Raw genomic sequence first — 18,071 nt, 5'->3', positions numbered from 1 at the left:
ATAAAATCTTTCCACCTTTTTCCGTCTCGTATTAAACTAAACCCACCAGCAACGCCTGCTATGTGACCTTAACAAATTATCTTAGAAGTCCCGTAAATTGCCTCACCTCGTACGGTATAATCGGCGTCTCGGTGACGTTGACGTGCATATACTGGAACACGTAGGCGCGGTTGGACAAGTCCAGTAGCACTGACTGATGCCGGTGTTGGGGTAGACCGTCCGCCTGGGGAAAACAATGGTATGTTAGTACAGGTTTAGAATAGTTTTACTAGTTTAGACGAATTATACATGGGCCCTTTTCTTTGGATCGCGTTGGATCGTCTGATGGAGACCCAACAACTAAAATATTGGAGTAGGGTGCAGGGAAGGAGCTCCTTTTAGTTAAGTACAAACTGTACTTAATATACCTCCAGAGCGTTCACTGGGTGGTCAAAAGCTAACGAAGACGGAGAAATCTGACTAGCTAATCATGTGTTCACCAACACACTAAGGTGGAATTTCACCAAACGCTAAACGTATTTAGTAGCCTGTCAAACGTCTGTCAGTTAGTACAAAATGTATTTTTTTTTTATTTAAATACAATTTTAAATACATTTAGTGTTTGGTAAAAGTGACCCTAAGAAGAAAACACATAGCTCGCACGAATGAACTTCAAAAGGAGGTATTTCGAAAAGTGCATAAATAAATAAAAAAAACACACACACACCGCCTGATGCATCTCTAGATATAGGTTTGTAAACTAAAACTGACGATAATTTTGCTTTACGTAGTATGATTTAAAATTCTATCACGACATTGTGAAACCATCTAGAAATATGGCAAGAGCAGCGGAAAGCGTTGTTTCCTTCAGAATTTTAGTCCTGGAATTATTGGAATTTTCTAACAGCGTCTCACCTCCACCAGGGTCTCCTTGAAATAGTGGTGCTCCCCGATGAGCGTCTGCGCGTGGATGCATCTTGCTATCGGTATATAGACACACGCTTGCTGTACTTATTGATATATAGACACAGGTTGCTATATTGACAGCACACCTCAACCTGGATCTCCTTGACATAATGATGCTCGCCTATGAAAACAACTGCCAGCATCTTGCTATCGGTACATAGACACACGCTTGCTATATTGACGGCGTCTCACCTCCACTTGGATCTCCCTAGTTGGATTCTACCTAGGATGTAGGACGGTCAGGGGCGTATTTACCCTAGGGCTAAAAGGGCTACAGCCCGGGGCGGCAGGCGGCGAAGGGCGCCCCAGGGGCGGCCGGTAGGCCGCCCTTGAAGGGCTTTAGGTTGGAAGATTAAAAAAGTACAGAACAATATTTTAGGACGTAAGCCTAGAACGGCCCTGAGCCGTCTTTCCACATGTTGATTCGTGTCTTAAGAAGTATGATTTAAAGTATGAAAGCCGGCCTTTGTTCTTTTCTCAACCGGTGGTAAAGTCTATTTTTTTCCGCCTTGGTATAACTTTATTTCTAAGTTTATTTCTAAACGTTCTAAAATGTACTCGTCTATCTAGAAAAATACTTTTTTTTTTGTTCGGAAGATAATATTATTATCTATGCAAGTCTTTCACCACAATGTTCTTATACATATATGTAGGTACTCTACACTTCTTCTTCTTTCGTGTCAGTGAACATGCGAATTTTTAAATTTGTCCAGACCAAAAAGAAGCAATTTTGATAGCATTCTGGTTGGCCTGGAGTAAGTCTTCCCGAGTGCAGGTGGAAGGGCACAGGGGACAGGAGAGTAAATGCTCCATAGCCAGGGGGGCGGTACCACAGTCGCATAGGTTGGTACCAACGGTATAGCCGCACTTGCAGAGATTGACCTTGCAGCAGCCTACCTCTGATAGCATCCGATTTAGAGTCTTCCGAATGTGCCAGGGAGCAAGTTTCTCCTCAAGAGGTAGGAAAGGATCATGGGGCTGCTTTTCCTCCCAGAGCCTTAGCCTTGCGTTTTGTGGGTTTTCATCTGTTAAGGACACCTCACTATTTCAAACGCTTTGCGGCTCTTAAGGTGGGAAGGTGCGGCAGTATGTGAGTAAAGTGGATGTCTGGAGTCACATTCTTGTTTGGCTTTCTCAACAGAACATGCCACTTTTCGCCGTATACTAGGGGGTGCTATCCCAGCCAGAGAGTAGACTTTGTAGAGTCGGTGTAGAGGCGGAGGCATCCCGTTACTATACGATCTGTCTCGTTAAGAGCAAATTCTACTTCTCTAGCATGCGCGGACCTTGCCCATATCATCATCATCATCAGCCAATAATCATCCACTGCTGGACATAGGCCTCTCCCAAGGAGCGCCACAACACTCGGTCCTCGGCCATCCTCATCCAACCACTACCAGCTCTACCCGCCTAAGGTCAGTCCAGCGGGCAGGAGGGCGTCCCACGCTGCGTTTGCCTGTTTGTGGTCTCCACTCGAGAACTCGTCTACCCCAACGGTTATCGGTTCTTTGGCAGATATGACCAGCCCACTGCCACTTCAGCTTGCATATTTTGACAGCCATGTCGGTAACCTTAATCCTCTGACGGATAACCTCATTTCTGATACGATCCAGCAGAGAAACCCCAAGCATAGCTGTCTCCACAGCACGCTGAGCGACTTTAAATCGGTGGACCAGTCCTGCCGTCAGTGTCTACGTTTATGCACCATACGTCATCACTGGCAGGACGCACTGGTTGAAGACTTTTGTCTTCAGGCTCTGGGGAATGGGAATCTTGCCCATATGGGGCAGGCAAATTCGGCTGAGAAGCAGAGTGCTAGGCTACTTGTTCGTAGAACTTGCGGAGAGGCGCCCCAGCTGGTAGACGTAAGCCGTCGCAGAAGGTTGTTTCGGGAGCTGACTTTCTTCTTGGTGTTTTGGCTGTGGGTTTTTTACGTTAGGCATCTATCCAGGGTCACTGAGGTATTTTGGTGACGAGCAGTGCTGAATTTTTCAAGTATGAAAGCCGGCCTTTGTTTTTTTCTGAACCGGGGGAGTAGTCTATTTTTTTCAGCCTGTGTATTTTTTTAAGGAAATCTAAAGAAAAAACATTGCCTCACTCAGTCGCCCTGCACAAGTTTATTTATAAACGTTATTTTTAACCGACTTAGAAAAAAGGATGAGGTTCTCAATTCGTCTGTATGTTTTTTTTTATGTATGTTCACCGATTTTCCGCCATTTATGGACCAATTTTGATTTTTTTTTGTTGTATCTGGTTGAGCTTAGGGGTGGTCCCATTTTTTTTCAGAATTTTATTCCACCCCCAATGGTGGGTAAAGGGGTAAAAACAGGGTATGAATTTCCATTTTGGGTACCAATTAACAGATTCTAATGAAATTTAAAACGTAAATATAGTTCTTATAACAAAAAAATATGATGGTGACCTTGAGATGATCTGATGATGGCAGTCAAGGGAACTCCTCATTTATTGTTTCGGAAGATAACATTATCTATACCAATCTATCACCACAATGTTCTTATACATATACTATGTAGGTACTCTACACTGACTGTTCTTTTTGTATTATTTTATTCCTTGATGGGGCGGAAAACTACAGAAGCCCAGGGCGCGCAATCTTTAAATACGCCCCTGAGGACGGTCGGGGCCCGTCATTCTCCGATATGTAGTGTCCTATATGCCTAACTATTATTACACTTGTCCTTACGTAGGAAACTACACGAGGAAGTGCACTACATGTAGTCTAGTCTAATCGCCGCTTATATTGACAGCGTCTCACCTCCACCTGTATCTCCTTGACATAATGGTGCTCCCCTATAAGCGTCTGCGCGTGTATGCGCACGCGCATGAGGCCCAGCGCCGCGGGCACCACGGGCAGGTACACGGTGGCCGCGTCCCCCACCGGGATGTACACGAAGAACTGACTTACTGACGGCATCTTGCTATCGGTACATAGACACACGCTTGCTATCGGTACGTAGACACACGATTGCTATATTGACAGCGTCTCAACTGCCAGCATCTTGCTATCGGTACATAAAGGCCAGTTAAAGGCCTGTCCACCCGCCACCATCAACTATAATTATATTAATTATGTCGGCGGCGTACTTACATGCCCACATTGTGCGAGGGGGTTTGCCGCAAAGATCGGCTATATAAGCCATCTCAGGGCGCACGCGCGCCAACAGAACTAGGGGTCCCATGGCCGAAATCGTTCGGACAAATCATCATCATCATCGGTACATATACACAGGTTGCTATATTGCCAACAGCTCACCTCAACCTGAATCTCCTTGACATAATGGTGCTCCCCGATGAGCGTCTGCGCGTGTGTATGCATCTTGCTATCGGTACCTTGCTATCGGTACATAGACACAGGTTGCTATATTGACAGCTCACCTCCACCTGGATCTCCTTGACATAATGGTGCTCCCCTATAAGCGTCTGCGCGTGTATGCGCACGCGCATGAGGCCCAGCGCCGCGGGCACTACGGGCAGGTACACCGTGGCCGCGTCCCCCGCAGGGATGTACACGAAGAACTGGTGCTCGCCGAAGGATGTGCGCGGGTTGTAGGAGCGGACCTGAAGAGAAGGAATCATTTTAGCGGTCGTATTATGTGCTGAAAGTACTACTTATTTTTGGTTAATTATGTATGGTGGGTGGCTGGTAAGCCACCAGGCAATTTTAACAGAGTTTATGTTTTCATGGCTGACAGAGCCGTCCCTCCCTTTTTTTTTTTTGGAAAAAAAACCAGACGAACCATGAGGTTGATGTTAATGTGACGTACAGAACGTAGATGACGTTCTACGTTGTCGATAGCTGTAGGATAGTATGTAGCTGAATACTTATGGCACCGCCGGCACCTCTAATTCCTAAGACCCAGTGTTTCTCTCTTGACTTCACACCTATCTAAGCATGAACTTAAGTCCTACTCAATGACAATTTACCCATCATAAATGCATTCCATACTCAAATTCTGCTTAACTTTATTTTCTCTGGTGTGAAACTGTTAGTTAAGCTGTAGTGTAACTCACGATGCCATTCTCCTCGACTGGTAGTTGAACCCTACTCACGCAAGTGTGAACCCTATGTGTATACACTCACGATGCCATTCTCCTCGACGTGCACGAACTTGTACTGCGTGGAGGCGGCCAGCACGACCACGGCCTCGATGGCCGTCTGCTGGTAGTTGAACACGGCCACGCGAAGGCCGACTTGTTCACCGCTGCGGCAGCGGTCCGGCCCTTCCACTTTGATGAAGAATGGCAGGATGCCGGTGTACTGTAAAAGATGGAATGTTTAATTAGTTGAATAAGTTATCCGCTTGTGTACAGTTCCCCAAAATTGATAATGCGCATAGAAATCTTCGCCATTGTTCGGCAGCGGTCGTATTTCCGAGCGCCAAAAAACGATATGTAGATTAGAGTGGTTAAGTGCATTTTCTTCAGGCATTTTTTTTAGATTTATGTGTTTGGTGCCAAAAGAGATATTGATTTATAAGTAACGACATTAGAGTCGATAATTCATAATATTGTCATAATATTAAAATTTACTTCGAAAATGTTACAAAACTTTTCAAATGTCTTACTCAAGCTGGAGTTAATATGGATGAAATAAGGTTTGAATAACACAAGGTTTATATTAGAAGAAGAAATATGGATTTACACAGGTTTACATTAAAATCTCAGTTCAAAAGTATTTACAGCGCTGATCATTCACAATAATATTACAATTACAAACTTGGTCTTTTGGGTGTGGCTTTATTGGCAAAGTGAAGTCTATCAATGTGACGTATATTTTATTCTTAAATGTGCCTCATAATATGGCGTCGTAAAAATAATTAAAGTTGAAATTAAATTCACATTTGAAAAAAATAACACGAACGATGTGTAATTGCAGCTCTTTATAATTCCACAAAAGTAATACTGATCTTGACCTTGAGACCTTTGACTGATCGGTGACAGCCACCGACCGCCCAAATTGTTTTCGATTATGTGTCACATGATATTGACTACTATTTCTTTCGAACAAGGATCAAAATGCAAGTGCTTTGTTTAAAGGCTCTTTGGCTCTTACGATTCAATGATTCGGGTGTTTCCGGGAATACGACAGTTTGCGAAGATTTGCATGTGCATTATTAATATGGGAGAACTGTACCTTGGTGAAACTATAAAAATTGTAAATATGTGAATACAATATATGAATGGGCCGTTTTCAAGTTTAACAAGTATAAATCTACTTTTAGAGCTGACTGTAGTTTGCTGCAAACTTTTCCTGAAGTTTAAAATAATATGTAGATATAAAGACGAAGATGAAGTCGAAGCGGTAGCGGCGCGAGCGAGGTTTAGGCGAGGCGAGAACGCGTCACTAAGCAAGGCATGCCTACGACTTAAAACCGTCGCGACGCCTCCTCGACTCTAACAGTGAGCGGAGCGCCTAAGGAATTATAATAGAGAGGGTGACCCACTTCAAGTCACAGGCCAGAGTAATATCCACTGTATACATTGTTATTAAATCAAAAAATATTAATAACTTTTATCTGACTATTGAAAAATCAGCCCTAAGTTGTATTCAATTCTATAGTATATACATACGTGCAGCGGCGTGGCCAGCATGCCCAGGCCGGTGTGCGGCGACATGCTGACGGCGCTGACGGTCCAGTGCGCGGGCGCGCGGGGCACGTCCACCGTGAACACGTGGCGCCCGTGCGGTCCCAGGTTCACGTCCCGCCACAGCCACGAGTTGTCGTACTGCCGCTGGATGCGGTTGAAGCGGAACTTTCGGAAGTGGGACAGTTCGAACTCGTCGTTGCGCTCGCCTGTGGTTGGAGAGGGGTTGGATTAGGTTTAAATGAAGAATTTAGGACAAAAACAGAAACATGCTTACAGTTATACCTTTGGGAATGAGTGGGCACAATTTACGTCCCATGTGATAAGTTATTATGGGTTTTTGTTGATCAGCCTTCTTCTTCCTAGCCTTGTCCTTCTTTAGGGTCGGCTTTGTGCGTCTAATATATGATGAAGTCAGACGTCAGTTCAGCTCCATTCTAACAGCATTTAAATCAGATAATTTCACAACGCTAAACTTATAATTGATTGATATTTATTGTATAAAAAGCTCCACAAATCAGTTCGGGCTGATTAGTCACCGTGACCGGTCGTCGCTCGCGCGCTCTCCAACTTTTTACGAGTTACCCTCATTGTGCGAATAATGGAAAGAAAGAAACATTTATTTGACACACTGAACAATAAAAAACAGAAACAAAAAGAAAAAAAAGAATACTACAAATAATTTATATGAAAAGAAAAAAACAGAAAATAATACAAACAAGCACGGTTGCTGTCCAGAGCGTCAAAAAGGCACCAGCTCAGCGTGTGCTGTGCCCAGGAGGCCACAGCGCTGGTTTTCAGCTGGCCCTAAGAGTTGTGACCTCAGTCACGAACGCGAGGTACTTAATTAGGATGGGTTGTGTTGTGTTGTGTGTGTGTGTGTGTATGTGTGGAATGTGTGTATATTTGAGTAAGCTAGGTTGGTGTATAAGTAGATATAAGTAGGTACATTAAGTAAAAATATATGTGGGATGTGAGAATGGAACGTTACGACTGAGTAGAAAGGAACGTAAGGTGAGTGAGTGAAAGGACCGGAAGAGCGAGACAGAATGAAGGAAACGAAAAAAAAGATGGAAGATTGATAACGCAGTCAACAATGTTCCCAAAGAAAGACCAGGCTGTCATGCTGGATTCATTAGAAAATGTTCAGATTAAGGATTATGCGCAAGCCCTTGGAAAGATAGTTGACCCTTCCCAGATTCGATTCTTGTCAAGAATATCAAACAACAGGGTGTGCGTTTATTTATCTTCGAAGTCTGTTGCTGATGATATCGTGGAAAATAAGCAATTCATTACCATACAAAATCAAAGATTGCCTATCCGACCGCTCATAAACAGAAATAAACGAATAATTATTTCTAACGTATGCCCGATAATTCCACACAGTGAAATAGAAAAGCGACTTCAAGAAATGCAAATCACGCCAATGTCACCTATCTCTTTCCTTCGCGCTGGTATTAACGAAAACGGTTACAATCATATCTTAAGTTTCCGACGACAACTTTATGTAACACCCGAAGATTTCAATCGTCTCCCTGAAAAGGTATCGGTAGACTTTGATGAGACAACATACTGGATATATTTCTCGTCAGATACTATGACCTGTTTTATCTGCAAAAATGATGGCCACGTAGCGTCGAAATGCCCAGAAAACAATGAAGCTAGTAGTAGAAACAACATGGAGACTCAGAATACGGACACTCTTATCCCTAAACGGCCGCACCCACCGACGGAATCTTCTACCACGAAAGAATGTATGGAGTCTGAAATTATAAATGAAGAGACTGCATTATCTATCGACAACAGTGGCGATGACTTAGACAACGTTTCCCTCTCCAGTTCAGACGAGGTTTACAAAACCGCAAGTGGGAAAAAACTTAAAAGAACACCCCATAGTGACTTGGACTCGATTAAGTGGGACCAAATTGATGATTTTATCGCAACTTCATCTAAAAATTACCCTCTCTCAGGAAAAGAAGTCAAAGAATACCTAGAAGATACATACGGGGTAAAAAATATTAAAGACATCACGTTTAGGTACACTGAAGAGATTGATACCTTAATTGAATTGTTAACTGACTTGATACCCAACATCTCATACCGTAGCGTGAAGAATAGACTGTCCCGTATTGTAAGTAAACTTAAAATTATAACTAGAAAGGCAAAGGTAAAGTGTACTGAAGAAGCTTTTGTCAATCCTACTGTTTAAATTTAAAGTATACAAATATTTCTAATCACCTTTTCATGTATAAAATACGTAGTAAGTACCTGTTTCTATTTAAGATAAATAAAGTAATAGCTAATAATAAGATAAATTTTAAACGAATTTACAAAGGAGGTGAGGTGCCGGATCAGTGGCGTAAGATCAAACTTATAGCAATTCCCAAAAGAAATGCAAATACCCTAAAACATCGCCCTATCTCAATGATCAACTGCCTATGTAAAACTTTTAATTTAATGATTACACGTCGCTTATAATGTTACTTTGAAAGAAATAAACTCTTCAATCCCAGTACTCTAGGTTTCCGTCGCGGACTTTCTTGTCAAGATAATTTAAGCAGATTTATAGTAGACACAGAGACTGCTTTTATAAACAGGCAATACGTTATGTGTGCCTATGGAGACATAAGTAATGCTTATAATAATGTAGCAATAGAACCTCTTATTTCATCGCTTATAGAATTAGGTGTCGATACTTTACTATGCAGATATATCAAGGAATTTCTTAAAGAACGCGAGTTGATTTATAGGCTTCGTGATGGTACAGAAATTAAAAGAATATGCAGACAGGGTTTGGCTCAAGGTGACCCTATGTCTCCAATCTTATTTAATATCGTCACAATTAAAATATGCAACACCCATGTAAAAACAGTTAAGGTATCTCAATACGCGGATGATTTTGCCCTATATTGTATCAACGAAAATATTAATCTCTGTATTGAAACGATCCAGTCCAGCCTCAATATCTTTAAATCCATGTTAGATAAAATTGGTTTAGAGTTAGCACTCTCCAAAACCAAAATTATGCATACTTACAAGAAGATATAGGATTCCTGAAATAATTGTTAAAGTGGATGACATCCACATAGAAGTTCTCAATTGTGTCAAGTTCTTGGGTATTTGGGTGGATAGTCGTCTAAATTGGACCAAGCAAATCACGGAAATCGCTCAAAAATGTACAGCCTACGTCAATATTCTCAGTGCGCTAAGTGGAGCTAAATGGGGCGTACACCCGGTCCAGCTTAGACGACTATATATCGCTCTAGTACGCTCTAGACTTGATTATGGAAGTACGATGTATGGTAATGCCACCCCGCGTCTCTTAAATAAGTTAGATGTGGTTCAAAATCAATGTCTTCGTTTTTGCGGAGGATTCATAAAAGATACTCCCATTTTCACAATGGAGAGTGAACTGTGTATACCGCATCTAAAATATAGAAGAGCATATCTTAGTGATAAATATTTCCTGAAGCTTTCCGCAAGACAATGTGATTATCTTACAAAACAATTAGAACGCTTAGATAATATGTTAAAGGTAGGTCTAAAGTACTGGCGTAAAAATCAGTTTCCATTGTTATTGGAAAGTTTCAGAAAATATTCTAACCTGCCTATGTCAAAATTCGAAATTCTGCCCCAATTCGAGCTTCCTTTCCCTGATAAAACACTTCCCTGGGACCAAATTATTATGACAAAAATTCACACTATTGACGAACCTAAAGCTAAATTATCAATACGAGATCTTAAACAACGCAGCGAAGAGGCTATTAACCAGTTGTATACAAATTTCTCTCACATATTCACCGACGGGTCTAAAACAACGGACGGTTCTAGTTGCGCATTCTACGATAAGGATGCCGATTTTGGGGCAAAGTTTCGTATTGAAAACTTTTGTATTCCTATTATGGGAGTGGAACTAGCAGCAATTAATGAAGCAGTTTATTATATGTGTTCAACAAATTATCAAAAGATTGTAATTTTTACAGACTCCAAGAGCAGTCTTCAACATTTGTTAAGGTGTATAAAAGGCGACATTATCGGTAGAAAAGAAGCTTACTTCGTTATTAAATGTATCGCAAGGTTGATACGTAATGGGGCTGAAGTTCGCTTACAATGGGTTCCTTCCCATGTAGGTATTGCGGGAAACGAGACGGCTGACTCACTGTCGTCAGACGCTTTACGAAACGGTATTCCGCTTAATATACTACCACATTTTATGGATCATCTCCCACTGATTAAAAAGAACAACCATAGTGAATTTAAAACATATTTCAATGAATGTTCCAAAACTAAGGGAATTTGGTACAGAACCATTGTAAGCGAACCTCCGCGCACGCCTTGGTTTTCCACATCAAATATGAATAGAAAAGAGTTGGTTTTATGTTTCAGAATCAGAACATCTCATATGCCCTTTAATAAATTTAGTTTTAACATGAAAAAAAGGGACAGTCCGAATTGTACTTTACGTGACAAGGAAGAGGATCTTCTTCACTTTGTTCTCGAGTGTAAAATTAACGAACAACCCCGACTTGATTTCTTACACGACACTCAGTGCACGGCCGGGGAGCTCCTCTTCCTCGTGCACGGCATCCTCAGCTCAAGCCTCACTCATGATCACAGTGGCCGGTTCCTTAGTTTTATCATTTACTCCCTAACCTTAAGACAAGATTATTATAAATCTGTAGGTTAAGTTCTACTCCCATAGTTGAACGACTAAGTACTATTTTTGTTAATTATTTAAGGATTGTAATTTTTTGTTAGTTTTTAAGCCGACTTAATCTTATGATGTATGGCTTATAAAATAAATGAGATTATAAAAAAATTAAAAAAAAAAAGCTCCACAAATCAACTAAAAACTCTATATGTATACCTTGTTCTATTTAAGAAGTCTCATATGAAAATCTGTTTACGACTTTTTATGCTGTAGTCAGTAGACTTCTTATGAATAACTAGGTATAGTGACTCGTGGCACCGACTGTACAGACAGACACACAAACAACTCACAGTTGGACTCGTCCGTGTGGTCGGCACAGTCGTACACTCCGTCGCATCGCTTGCTGAACGGGTAGCAGCCCCCCTCCAGGCACTCGGCCTGGCCTAGTGTCTCGTTGCACTGACTGTACCGCCGGGTCACTGGCACGTCGGAGAACACGACGAGGCCGGCGAAACTGTGGGGGAAATGTTGGGATTAGTTTGATGAATCGCAGATAGAGAATATGTAGAGAAGGAATAATATGTATAAAATAATATTACCACAAAAGAGTAACAATAATGATTAAAACATTTGAAACCATTTAGTTTGTTCAGAAATTATGTTCCTTGGTTAGTTGCATAAGGTATTTTTCAGTACATAATAGGTTCGTTGGTGTATACGTATACGGTGATAAAACCACGGACAGATCGTTGTCATTACTTATACAGTTTGATTTACTATATTTTTGTGAGTATTTTTAGAGCAGATTCGAAGGTTTATTATGACCTTTGTCAGTATCACCCGAATGACCTATTCGCGTCGATGCCGAACCCCGCGGCCGGGAAGTCGCCCGCATGTGACTATATATCTCACTAATATTATAAATATGAAAGTTTGTGAGTATGTGTGTATGTTTGTTACTTGCTCACGTTAAAACGGCTGAACCTATTTTAATGAAATTTGGTATGGAGTAAGCTGACACCCTACCAATATGACCCACTCACCCGAAGGTCCTGTTGGCGTCGATGCCGAAGCCCGCAGCGGGGAAGTAGACCAGCTGGTCCGCGTCACCCGCATGTCACAATGCAATATGACCCCAACCCGAAAAGTTTGTTACATTGCAAAGGCGTGGAGACACTAGGTACAAAAAATCTCGGATCTCTGGGATCTCTCCGGGAAGTGTTAAGTAACTTAGGTCATCTACTTACTTTCCGGCGTCAGCTTGGGTGGCTTATCTAGTCACCCCGTAGGCATTTCACGCATAATCACCTTTAATGCGGAAAATCGGCACGCCACGATAGATAGATAGAGATAGACACCTATCTATCTATCGTGGCGATCTGATTTTCCGCATTTGATTTTTAGGGGTCCCCTACGCCACTCACCCGAAGGTCCTATTCGCGTCGATGCCGAAGCCCGCAGCGGGGAAGTAGACCAGCTGGTCCGCGTCGCCGGCGTGTCACTGCAATATGACCCGTACGCCACTCACCCGAAGGTCCTATTCGCGTCGATGCCGAAGCCCGCAGCGGAGAAGTAGACCAGCTGGTCCGCGTCGCCGGCGTGTCACTGCAATATGACCCGTACGCCACTCACCCGAAGGTCCTGTTTGCATCTATACCGAAGCCCGCAGCGGGGAAGTAGACCAGCTGGTCCGCGTCGCCGGCGTGTCGCACTGCAATATGACCCGTACGCCACTCACCCGAAGGTCCTGTTGGCGTCGATGCCGAAGCCCGCAGCGGGGAAGTAGACCAGCTGGTCCGCGTCGCCGGCGTGCGAGCGCCACGTGTACGCGAACGTGCCGTTGGTCGCCTCGTCGAAGTGCGACATCTTTGATATCACCTGGGGAAGATAACATATAATATAAGTGTTATTGGTAGTTACATAGAGACGAATAAGTTTTAGGCTGTTTTTTAAAGCATGCGGATTTCATGGCGCACGCGGGATTGCACGCCATTTTCCCGCTTCTCGCGTGCATATTCCACGCGTTACAATGAATACTTGTTGATCTGAACTTGTTGAATGACTTGCGTGATCCGCATGCTGTTAAAACAGCCATACTGGTTATTACATAGAGACGAATAAGTTTTACACTGATCGGATAACCTACAGACAACTGTCATAATTATGCGTGGCTGAAAACTTAAACTCTACGGTTTCACTACAGCTTTAATATGCGTTTTGTGCGATTTTCTTCATTAGTCCACGTCAATGCCGCAATGATGAGGATATTGTTCAGAACAATACAGCTACGAAAATTGTTGTTGGTTACAAATGCGCATTTAGTGCGCGCGATAATGGCTGATAAAACATAGCAATAAACGAATAGCAACCGGACGACGCGACGTAGCGCAATTTTGACGACGTTCTATCTTGACATATTCTGCCCTAACCTTAGAATGAGTAGCTGGACAAAGGTTACTATTAATTTACTAACTCACCTTGGCATAAGTGAGTTCGTTGCCGGCCTGCATGGTGTAGAAGGCGTGGTCGATGCCCGACAGTCCGACATAGGCTCCGGGCTCGCCGTAGATCGCCACTTCGACTCGTTCACCCGTGCTATGCCGCGCCCGTGCTAGGCCTACTGCTGTTTGTATCTTACTCTTTCGTTGTTGGTTTCAAATGCGCTTTTAGTGCGCTCGAAAATGGCTGATACAGCATAGTAATAGACGAATAGCGACGGAGCAGCGTATCTAAATCGAATCTAGACGCATTCTACCTCTCACAATGGCGCATCAAAATGAGTAACTAGACAACGTTTACTATTTATTTATTGACTCACCTTAGCATAAGTGAGTTCGTTGCCGGCCTGCATGGTGTAGAAGGCGTGGTCGATGCCCGACAGCCCCACATATGCTCCGGGCTCGCCGTAGATCGCCACTTCCACTCGTTCGCCCGTGCTATGCCGCGCCCGTGCTAGGGCTACTGCTGTTTGTATCTTACTTTTTCAAAATCTGTACCATTGATATTGATGGAAGAGTTTTCAGATACTAATGGCCGTCTGAGATCCAATCTTAAGGTCATATGGAAAGCGTCAATGCCTCAATGATGAGGATATTGTTCAGAACAATACGGCTACGAAGATTGTTACTGGTTTTGAACGCGCCTTGCCTTTAGTGCGCTCTAAAATGGGTGATACAGCATAGTAACAGACGAATAGCGACGGAGCACCGTATCTAAATCGAATCTAGATACATTCTACCTTTCACAATGGGACCTCAAAATGAGTAACTAGACAAAGGTTACTAATGTTACTATTAATTAACTTAACTAACCTTGGCATAAGTGAGTTCGTTGCCGGCCTGCATGGTGTAGAAGGCGTGGTCGATGCCCGACAGCCCCACGTACGCGCCGGGCTCGCCGTAGATCGCCACTTCGACTCGTTCGCCCGTGCTATACCGCGCCCGTGCTAGGCCTACTGGTGTTTGTATCTTACTCTTTCATCATTGATATTGATGGAAGAGTTTTCAGATACTAATGGCCGCCTGAGATCCAATCTTAAGGCATTCAGAACGCGTCAATGCAGCACTGATGAGGATATTCTTCAGAATAATACCGCTACGACGACTTTTGTTGGTTTCCAATGCGCTTTGCCTTTAGTGCGCTTTAAAATGGGTGATACAGCATAGTAACAGACGAATAGCGACGGAGCAGCGTATCTAAATCGAATCTAGTTACATTTTACCTTTCACAATGGGACCTCAAAAAGAGTAACTAGACAGAGGTTAATGCGCCTTGCCTTTAGTGCGCTCGAAAATGGCTGATACAGCCTAGTAATAGACGAATAGCGTCGTAGAGCACTAAGTTCGATCTTGCTTGATGCATTTCACGAGGGGACCTTAAAGAGACATAGGTGATGATGATAGATACATTGACTAACCTTAGCATAAGTGAGTTCGTTGCCGGCCTGCATGGTATAGAAGGCGTGGTCGATGCCCGACAGTCCGACATAGGCTCCGGGCTCGCCGTAGATCGCCACTTCGACTCGTTCGCCCGTACGGTGTTTGCGGTTGTTGATGTATACTGTGAACTGTGGGGAGAGAATGGAGTGTTAGTTAATGAGTTAGTTTTATGTTTTTGTTTCGTTGTAAACTTCGGAAATGGCCTTTACAAGGTATAAAAGGATATAGCTTTATCGCGAAGTCAACGAAGTAACGCAGTTACTAAGTAATGAGTGTACCTATTTGTATTTAATAATTTAATTTTGAATCAGAAAATCGTTATCAGCACAAGCCTGCGATAGGGGTCATATCTTCACTGACAGTGTTACCACGGGAAGTGCACCACCCTAGCACGGTCGCCACGGGAGCCATCTGCGCTGACAGTGTCAGGCGCTGACTGTACTCACGTTGTTGCGCGAGATGCCGTTGACGGGGAATGTCAGCGAGTCCGCCAGCACGTGTCCGCGCGCCGTGCACCACACTAGCACGGTCGCCACGGGAGCCATTTCTGCTGATAGAGTCACGGCGAAGGTTCGGACGCCCTCCTGTTGGGATAGAGGTTCCGTGGTTAGAATTAAGTAGATTACATAGAGCGGCGGCGGCGGTAGCTGAATCGAGTAAGCGCTCGCCTCCCATGACTGTTGTCAAAACCACAGCGGTTATAAACTCTTATCATATATAGGTATATATGTTTTCATTTTAGAAGTGCGAAAAAACTAGTACTATAATAAATATACCATTGGGAAATCTAAAAAAAATAACATCGAGAACTCTTAAAAAAAAATCTTTTGGTCATATAGTATTATTGCTATTTTTATTCTTAACTACGACTTATTGGGTACAAAGTAGTAAGTTTTGACAAACCCTGGTCGTAAACCGCTCCTTGCTCCTTGCTACAAACAATACAGCTGTACTCACCGGCATGATCTCCTGTCCGGCCGTCAGGATGATGCCCTTGGACAGCACCAGGTAGTTGAAGTGTTCCAAGTAGAAGTTGGTCCGCACGTGGAATATTATGTACTCGCCAACCTGTGGGTAAAGTGGACTGTTAGTGGAAATGCGTGTACTTTGTGAGATATAAATAGCTAACTTAATAGGTTATGGTTATAAAACTTGGCAAGTTAGGCCTTAAACAAATAGTGTAGAATAGTGAAATATAGTAATTTTAAAACTGGCGTGATTAAAGCTAGCAGCTTTAGTGGTTGTTACGCATATTAGGCGAAGGACTGCTAACCGTTGTGGCGGCATATGCCTGACTGCCAGTTTCAATAACTCTACCAACGATTTTGACAAGTTGTAACTTTTAATGTGTCAAAATAGTATGAAAGTAAGTACCAGTGATGACTTACCAGGACCGACTGATGAGTCGGTAGAGTTATTGAAACAGGCAGTAAGTATAACAGTGGATAATCTTTGGCTGAAGATGGTCACCGAATAGGTCTTCTATAAAATTTGTGAATTGATATAATCCTTTTATAAATATAAAAAGTTTTAGTTTTGTGGTTACATAGAAAAATCTCTCTTTTTCACACCCTGTTAACTTTTCCACTCACCCTGGCATCATTAGTGCTGGTGGACACTCGGATGTGTCTGTTCTTGGGGCTGTAGTGAGCTATGAAGTGCGGTGGCGTCTATGACACCCTGTATATCAACAACACCACTCACCCTGGCATCATTAGTGCTGGTGGACACTCGGATGTGTCTGTTCTTGGGGCTGTAGTGCGCTATGAAGTGCGGTGGCGTCTATGACACCCTGTATATCAACAACACCACTCACCCTGGCATCATTAGTGCTGGTGGACACTCGGATGTGTCTGTTCTTGGGGCTGTAGTGCGCTATGAAGTGCGGTGGCGTCTATGACACCCTGTATATCAACAACACCACTCACCCTGGCATCATTAGTGCTGGTGGACACTCGGATGTGTCTGTTCTTGGGGCTGTAGTGCGCTATGAAGTGCGGTGGCGTCTATGACACCCTGTATATCAACAACACCACTCACCCTGGCATCATTAGTGCTGGTGGACACTCGGATGTGTCTGTTCTTGGGGCTGTAGTGAGCTATGAAGTGTGCGTCGGCGCTGGCGCGGCCGCCGGTGGCGTCTATCAGCTGGGCAGAGAGCCGCACTCCGGTTATGCCGTTAAGGACTTCGCGGTAGTTGCGGTCGTTTTGTAGCTCTGTGGGAGAAACAGTTGTGTTAGATGCAGGTTATAAATAAAAGTGTCTTTTGAAAGCATAACGCAACATTTACTCTCTTGCTAAGGACTATTAAGAACGGGTGAAGAAGTTTGTTTAGAGCTCGGAATTAAATTATTCAATCCTGTATTTAATTGCCTTGGCACTCACTAATACTATGACTACCTAAGAGACACTTTGTTGTCCTTGATTTATTTATTTATTTTATTATTTATTTAATTCAGATAACATGATCCATATAATGTGTTAATAGTGACAATATTTCCTTATAAACTAGTTTAGAATTTAATATTAACACATACATTCATTTTTACACATTCTACATATATATTATTCATTAAACTAAATTGAATTATTAATGTTAGAAACAATGTTTATAAAAATAATTTTAGGCTTTCCTGAGTATGCTACTTACGTGGACCCGATTTTCTCTCAAGATCACCGTAACGCAAATAAAAGAGACCCTACTACCGAATCCCTACTTTACATACTAAACCAAGAAACTTACTCAGGAAGTGATAGAGGTCTATAGTGAGCCTCCACACGTTGTTGTGCCCGGGCACGAGCGTGGGGTGCAGCGGCTCCCCCGCGCCCCCGCGCCCCTACCCCGCCGCCGTCACCGTGAGGGAGACCCCCGCCGCCTGCCAGGCGGGGGGGGGACCCAGAGTGGTGTCATACTACCGACCTAGGGCTCT

At 43.2% G+C, this 18,071-nt stretch overlaps 1 protein-coding gene across 3 annotated transcripts in view; it reads right to left on the bottom strand.

Moving 5' to 3' along the window:
- The window catches only part of LOC105388625 (CD109 antigen), a 42,354-nt gene that overhangs the window by 11,438 nt on the left and 12,845 nt on the right, over positions 1 to 18,071 (bottom strand). For all 3 annotated transcript variants that reach the window (XM_048627555.1, XM_048627554.1, XM_048627553.1), the window contains 10 exons: positions 17,182 to 17,357; positions 16,099 to 16,209; positions 15,588 to 15,725; positions 15,120 to 15,269; positions 12,942 to 13,081; positions 11,554 to 11,717; positions 6,538 to 6,761; positions 5,048 to 5,224; positions 4,342 to 4,524; positions 107 to 223 (listed from right to left, as the gene is read on the bottom strand). In XM_048627555.1, the coding sequence (XP_048483512.1) occupies positions 107 to 223; positions 4,342 to 4,524; positions 5,048 to 5,224; positions 6,538 to 6,761; positions 11,554 to 11,717; positions 12,942 to 13,081; positions 15,120 to 15,269; positions 15,588 to 15,725; positions 16,099 to 16,209; positions 17,182 to 17,357 (1,580 nt within the window). The remainder of the gene's footprint in view (positions 1 to 106; positions 224 to 4,341; positions 4,525 to 5,047; positions 5,225 to 6,537; positions 6,762 to 11,553; positions 11,718 to 12,941; positions 13,082 to 15,119; positions 15,270 to 15,587; positions 15,726 to 16,098; positions 16,210 to 17,181; positions 17,358 to 18,071) is intronic.

This window comes from Plutella xylostella, chromosome 19, assembly GCF_932276165.1.
Source record: "Plutella xylostella chromosome 19, ilPluXylo3.1, whole genome shotgun sequence".
Taxonomy (NCBI): domain Eukaryota; kingdom Metazoa; phylum Arthropoda; class Insecta; order Lepidoptera; family Plutellidae; genus Plutella; species Plutella xylostella.
This window is presented reverse-complemented; position numbering and strand designations above follow the sequence as displayed.